Genomic DNA, 7,500 nt, shown 5'->3' with positions numbered 1-7,500 from the left:
GTGTTTTGTCATAATTTTCAGCTCATAAGGCCCCAACTATGTCACTTCCAATTTCAAGTATCATGTTATAAATTTTCCTTTTTGGGAAGATGCGCAAGGGATTTGGAATGGCACATGATTAAACGTAATTAGAAAGACTAAATAACATTAGAGTTATGCTTGGAACTATTAGGCTTCGTGAGAAATACGCTTTTGGCGTTTGATGATTTTTATCTTTTCTATAACCTCATGTACTGGAATGAGTTTCAATGTCAATGTCAATGTCATGTTCCTCAAATAGCCATTGATCAGAAAACCATTATTTCTTTTTTTAATGAATTGGTTTCCATCAGTTTATCCATAAGAATTATAGTATAAAAGTGGTAATCTTCCAGCTCCAGTTCTTTTGATCACAATAGATATATCTTAAACAAATGAAAATAATATAAGTGTCTTTCCCTGTATGTTTGTAATTAATTTGGTTTAAACTGAGCGTCCAAAAACCGATTTATTAGGAATCAAATAAGTATACTAAATAGCAAGTCTAATTTACTCTCTGCCATTTGTCAGGATAATTTAACGTGGTGAAAGGATTTGTGTATCACCATGATAAGCAAAACTACTAGCCAGGGCCACCCATACTGAATTAGTTTGCTATGAACGATCAAACTAAAGTTTCACACCACTAACAATCCACACTGGACAGCGTGATGATGAAAACTGGCTAAAGCCCTGATACGAATAAAGACAGGTCTGAGGTCTTTGTCCTGCAATGGACTAGAAATAGCTCCATTTGTTCTTGTTGTTTAAGTATATGAATATATATATATATATATATATATATATATATATATATATATATATATATATATATATATATATATATATATATATACAGTATATATATATATATATATATATATATATATATATATATATATATATATATATACAGTATATATATATATATATATATATATATATATATATATATATATATATATATATATATACCTTATGTATATTTTATACTGGTAGAGCATGCTAAGCAGTCCAGTACTGATAGTAAACTCAAAAGAAAAGCCAGGAATAACTCGAGCGAATTTCTAGACAGGGAAGCAGATGAGGCTGACAAAGCTCTAAATTCATGGAGTGGCTGTGATGTAAGAATTGCTCTTAGAATTGTTAATGAAATCTCTACTGAGGCAAAGAAGAACAAGCATATACTCATCAAAAAGAGAGATGGATCTTTTATAGCAACATAAGATGAAGAAAGGCAACGTTGTATGGAACACTTTCGTGAGGTCATGAATAGGAGATATGGAGGGAAAAATTTGATTGATATACCTGAAGCTGAGGAAGACCTTGATGTTCCCATGAATGAATTTAGTGTCCTCGAAGTCAAAGCTATCATTAAAAAACTAAAGAGATGGAAAGTCCCTGGATACAATGGAGTAACTGCTGAGATTGAGATGATATTGGGTGAAAATGAAGTGACTTCCAGAACACTTACAAGACTATTTTGTAGAATGTGGCGTGGGATGAATGGGAGCTAAGGGAGGTTGAGAAGATGGCAAAAAGAGATCTGAATGGTTGCAATAATTACAGAGACATCACGATTAGGAAAGGTAGAGGTTGTACTGACCAAATTTTAATTCTAAGACAGGTGGTAAAACAATGTGTAGAATATAAAAATTCACTTTTAATGAGATTTGGGGATTATAAAAAAGCCTTTGATAGTCTGCACTGGCCAAGTTTGTGATGAGTCCTTTGTTATGATGGAGTTTCTCTTAAATATGTAAATTTGATTAAGTCTGTTCATGAGCATAACAAGTGCCGAGTTAATGTTAGTGGAGGCTTATCAAATGAATTTCCAGAGGATAGTGGAGTAATCCATGGGAATGTGTGATCACCTATGTTGTTTATTCTCCTAATTGGTTTTGTAATGCATAGAACAGTTGGGGATGGTGGAGAAGGGTTGGACTGGATTGGTGATAGGAAATTAGCTGACCTAGAGTAAGCTGATGTTGCTGTCCTTATTAACAGAACATCACAGGACTTGGTAAGCTTGCTTACCATAATGCATAAAACATACGAAGTTAGGCTCAACGTAAATAGAAGATAGACAGAGATGAAAAGAATGAAATTTGCAATGGAAGATTAAATATCTTTGGAAGGCAAAAGGATTAATAAATTGGAATCATTTAAAATATTTAAGAACTAGGATCTCTAGTACAGGATCTTTAGAATTTGAGTTTATTGAAAGAATGGAAAAAGCAAGTCAGACAATTGCTAGGCTAAATAACATTTGGAAATCAAATCACCTAAAATTACATATAAAAGACAGGCTATATATCAGTTTAGTGAGATCTGTGTTACTGTATGGATATGAATCGTGGTATGACAATGAAACAATATCCAACAGATTTTGTAGATTTGAGAACAAAGCCATCAAAAGAATATTAGGAATTAAATTGCAGTTCAGGATTAGAAATGAAACTCTAAGAGAGATTACTCGAGTGCCATTTGTGGATGAGATCATAGTGAGGGGTAGATGGAGATGGTTTTGATATACTTTTCACACTCCCCAAGAGAGACTAGTTCACTTAACTTTAAATTGGGCTCCACAAGGTACTAAAAGAGTTAGAAGGCCCCGGCCTACATTGCTGAAGACTATGAAGCGTGAAGTACAATATGATGAATGGATAAGTATTGATTTAAAAGCTCATGAGAGAGACGACTGACGAAATCTAACCGAGGCCATTTGCGTCAATAGGCTTAGGAGGAGAAGATGATATATACATACACACACATACATACACACACATACACACACACACACACACACACACATATATATATATATATATATATATATATATATATATGCATATGTATATATAAGCATACATATATATATATATATATATATATATATATATATATATATATATATATATATATATATATATATATATATATGCATATATATATATATATATATATATATATATATATATATATATATGCATATATATATGCTGAGAGGGTATTTCCTGAAACTCACTGTGGTTTCAGACCTACACGTGGCACAATGCACATGATCTTTTTCAGAAAGCATCTTAAAATTTCCTCGAATATCAAATTTCCTACTTCCACTTAGTCTATTAGCGTGCTTTTTCCCATTCGTACGGGGTAAAACGCTTGCCTTATTTTGAAGGACTTTTCTTTGGGTTTGGGTGGATCAGAGTCCCGACCGGCTGCCCTGCCTATTATCGCGTAGACCCCGGTAGTGTATGTTTGTCTTGTACCAGCCACCATCACCCTTCCTCCCATCAGCAGGGAGTCATGGCGTAGTTAGGTCGACAGTTCGAGATATGTGAGGTGTCTGTTATGTTTTTAGGTGTTGGAATGGCTGTGTTTGTGTATATAGTAGTCTGTAACACCCATTTGCTTTACACAAACCCATCCGTCGATTACATACATAATCCTGAGGTGTCTACAAGTATAGCAAAGTGTCCGCCTTCCTGACTGGTCGGGTGAGGAGGTGAACTCTCACCACAGACTTCTACGAAGTCTGAGCATGCTGCCCGAACCGACTCAGCCATCGGGGCTCCAAATATCAAATATACTACAACATATGTAATTATTTTCTTTATATAATGCCACGTCTTTTTTATTTTTCACTCAAGATTCACGTATATGCTTTCATAAGTAATGGAAAATTTAAACAATGTATATTTATATAATATTTCAAAAGAAATAAGTGAAACGACGTATATTATACTTCAAAGTTTATTGAATAAATAATCATAAATAACGGCTGATCATTTTGAAGAATAAGCAGGAGCTCGGTGAGAATTAGAAAAATATTTCTTTGGAAAATATTTGGTCGTATGATTTACTTGGATTCGTTGGAACCAGAACCGTAGAAGTATCTGGGAGCTTCACGAGACTCGAAAGAGGCGGAGTTGGAGTCGGGGAACTGAGCCTCACCGGAGTAGGTGACGTCAGCGATGTATCCATCGTCACCATCGACGTGGAAGGCTACCTTCTGCAGGCGACCGTCGGGGAGCTGGACGTAGTAGGATCCCTGAGTGTTGTCTCCATCACGGGCTTCCTGGTGTCCGAAGTCGTTGCGAGAGGGGGCGTGGTTGACAGCCCAGTTGAAGTTGTACTGAGCCTCGCTGGACTCGAAGGACTCGGAGGATCCGGAGGAATACTGTAATTAACAAAAATAATTCATAATTTAACATCAATTTGGGCAATTTCGACTTACATAAATTTATCATTTAAATATTCTCTTTCATGAACACAAACTCTAATCATTACGAAAATTTATGAAACAAACATAAATCAAAGCTTACCCTTCTTGGAGGAGCATATCTTTCGAAGCTGTCAGCTGCAACTAGGGCAACCAAACCCAAAACAACCAGAGCTACCTGAAAGAACAGAGGAATTCATGTCAGTATTTCCACAACAGATGAAGCACATTTAATCGAGAGAACAGAATATATATATCTCTTGTTAACCAAAGGTCTCTTGACACCAAATAGATTCTTACCTTGGAAATCATGATGTTTGCGATGATGTCTCGAGACGAGTCTGTTCTCATGACCTAGCCAATGGTGCTCTCTATATATACCAAAACTGCGTTTAAAGGGCGTGGCTTTTGCCCTATACCCGACGAGTTTTTCTATAGGATTTCACTCTTGAGGATTAGTCAATGAATCCTCATTTTCATGTCAGGTTTTTTTGTAATTTCCCTGCTTTTCTATGAACTAAATATCAAGCTGTGACTGTTTTGCCAGTGGAACGTACTTATACTTATTTAATTAGAGGTTTTGACTTTTATTATTATTATCATTATTATTTTATCTGATTCGGTTGTCATTATTATCCTTGAATCGGTTTTTGAAATTCTAACATTTGATGTAATTATTATTATTATTATCATTATTTTCATTATTATTATTATTATTATTATTATTATTATTATTATTATTATTATTATTATCATTATTATTATTATCATTATGGTGATTTGAAAACTAACCAATCAAGTTTTTACTTCAATTATTATCACTGGTTTATATTTCAAATGATACTATTCATATATATTTCAAAGATTATTATATTTCCTTTTGTTCTTAATCGAAGGATGTGATGAAAGCAAAACATGAATCTATAATATGGGAAATTCCATAGGTTTAGCAAATACTACTACTACTACTACTACTACTACTACTACTACTACTGCAATAGTTAATGGCAGTAATAATGATGATAACAGAAACAGGATCGGCTGGCAATGACCAATTAATAAAGTCAAGGTGATTTTAATTGTATTATTGTATTAAATGATATTGACAAACCCCTGACATGAATTAAAAACATGTCTAAGGCTTTTGTCATGCAGTGGACTAGAAACTGCTCCATTTGTTGATGTTATTGAAATATATATATATATATATATATATATATATATATATATATATATATATATATATATATATATATATGTGTGTGTGTGTGTGTGTGTGTGCATATATATATATATATATATATATATATATATATATATATATATATATATATATATATATATATATATATATATATATATATATGTATATATATATATATGTATATATATATATATATATATATATATATATATATATATATATATATATATATATATACGTCCTGAAACTCTATGTTCCTCTTGGTGACACTATGTAGATGGGGATGCCCCCATAATTCATAAACTTTTTCAGACTATTACACGATGATTTCTCGGGGACTGTTTTGGCTTATGGTAGCTTCAATGAAACATTCAAGGCTAATTCAGGGTCAAGTAAGATTGTGTTGTTACCCCTACCTTATTTTCATATTCATAGCTCCTGTTGGCACCTCATTTATGATGATCTACCTCCAGGTACTTTTATCAGTTACAGAAAAGACGGAGGAATATTCAATCTAAACTGTCTAAAGGCAAGAACCTAGTTTGCAGACGATAATGCTGCTGCGCTCAAACTGGAGATTATCTCCAAATTATATTGAATACATTTGCAAAAGTCTATTTTCGTCTTGGACTGTCCATCAATATTAGAAAAACCCAAGTATTCCATCAACCACTTCCAGTCGAAACTACTATAGAAGTAAATGGTGAAAATCTTTAAATTGTGCATCGTTTCCCTTACTCAGGCAGTCATCTATTCTCAAATGCCAATTAGGTGACGAATATCGCCTAAGATGTAGAAGAATATTCCACTGCATGCCTACTTCTTATAAAAACTCAGCTTTCAGAGGGCTACACAAAAGAGTCTTTGACGATCATAATTTACGTGTTGACAATAAAACCAGGGTATATCAAGCAATAGTCCTACCTAGTCTTTATGGCTCTGAAACCTGGACAGCTTACTGGCACAGCATCAAAGTCCTTGAGAAATTCCATCAACGGCCATTGCAAAACATTTTGAAAATGACTTTGGGAAGCCACTGCACTAACGTACGTGTTCTAGAAGAGGCAAACTGATCTAGTGCTGAAGCCATTTTGATGAAAAACAAATGCTGTCAAAATGGGACATCCGCCTTCCTAAACAACTGTTTTACTCAGAGCTAAGTAATGGGAATTGAAAATTTGATAAATCAATGAGAAGTGAAACTATGTGATATTGACAATAGAAATTGGAGTCTGATACGCTGGAGTGATCTGTCTGGAGAGATGTAGTGAAAGAGAGAATTGAATAATTTGAAGACAACTGAAAACAACACTGGGAGAATTGAAGAGATCTAGGCTTGGTCATCGAGGCTACCCAGTATTATTATTATTATTATTACTATCCAAGCTACAACCCTAGTTGGAAAAGCAGGATGCTATAAGCCCAGGGGCTCCAACAGGGAAAAATAGCCCAGTGAGGAAAGGAAATAAGGAAATAAGTAAATGAAGAGAATAAATTAACAATAAATCATTCTAAAATAAGAAACAACGTCAAAACAGACATGTCATATAATAAACTATCAACAACATCAAAAACAAATATGTCATAAATAAACTATAAAAAGACTATGTCCGCCTGGTCAACAAAAAAGCATTTGCTCCAACTTTGAACTTTTGAAGTTCTACTGATTCAACCACCCGATTAGGAAGATCATTCCACAACTTGGTCACAGCTGGAATAAAACTTCTAGAGTACTGCGTAGTATTGAGCCTCGTGATAGAGAAGGCCTGGCTATTAGAATTAACTGCCTGCCTAGTATTACGAACAGGATATAATTGTCCAGGGAGATCTGAATGTAAAGGATGGTCAGAGTTGTGAAAAATCTTATGCAACATGCATAATGAACTAATTGAACGACGGTGCCAGAGATTAATATCTAGATCAGGAATAAGAAATTTAATAGACCGTAAGTTTCTGTCCAACAAATTAAGATGAGAATCAGCAGCTGAAGACCAGACAGGAGAACAATACTCAAAACGAGGTAGAATGAAAGAATTAAAACACTTCTTCAGAA

At 33.9% G+C, this 7,500-nt stretch overlaps 1 protein-coding gene across 2 annotated transcripts in view; it reads right to left on the bottom strand.

Annotated features, from left to right (window-relative positions):
- Window positions 1–4,577, bottom strand: part of LOC137623732 (pro-resilin-like) — a 6,176-nt gene extending 1,599 nt beyond the window's left edge. Inside the window, exons 1-3 of one of the 2 annotated variants that reach the window (XM_068354556.1) lie at window positions 4,544–4,577; window positions 4,347–4,421; window positions 3,779–4,201 (exon numbers count right to left, since the gene is read on the bottom strand). In XM_068354556.1, the coding sequence (XP_068210657.1) occupies window positions 3,881–4,201; window positions 4,347–4,421; window positions 4,544–4,555 (408 nt within the window). In that variant the 5' untranslated portion in view covers window positions 4,556–4,577 and the 3' untranslated portion in view covers window positions 3,779–3,880. Of the gene's footprint in view, window positions 1–3,778; window positions 4,202–4,346; window positions 4,422–4,543 lie in introns of those variants that run through there. The other variant, XM_068354557.1, reaches the window with a different exon arrangement.
- Window positions 4,578–7,500: the final 2,923 nt, after the last annotated feature.

This window comes from Palaemon carinicauda, chromosome 30 (genome assembly GCF_036898095.1).
Source record: "Palaemon carinicauda isolate YSFRI2023 chromosome 30, ASM3689809v2, whole genome shotgun sequence".
Classification (NCBI taxonomy): domain Eukaryota; kingdom Metazoa; phylum Arthropoda; class Malacostraca; order Decapoda; family Palaemonidae; genus Palaemon; species Palaemon carinicauda.
This window is presented reverse-complemented; position numbering and strand designations above follow the sequence as displayed.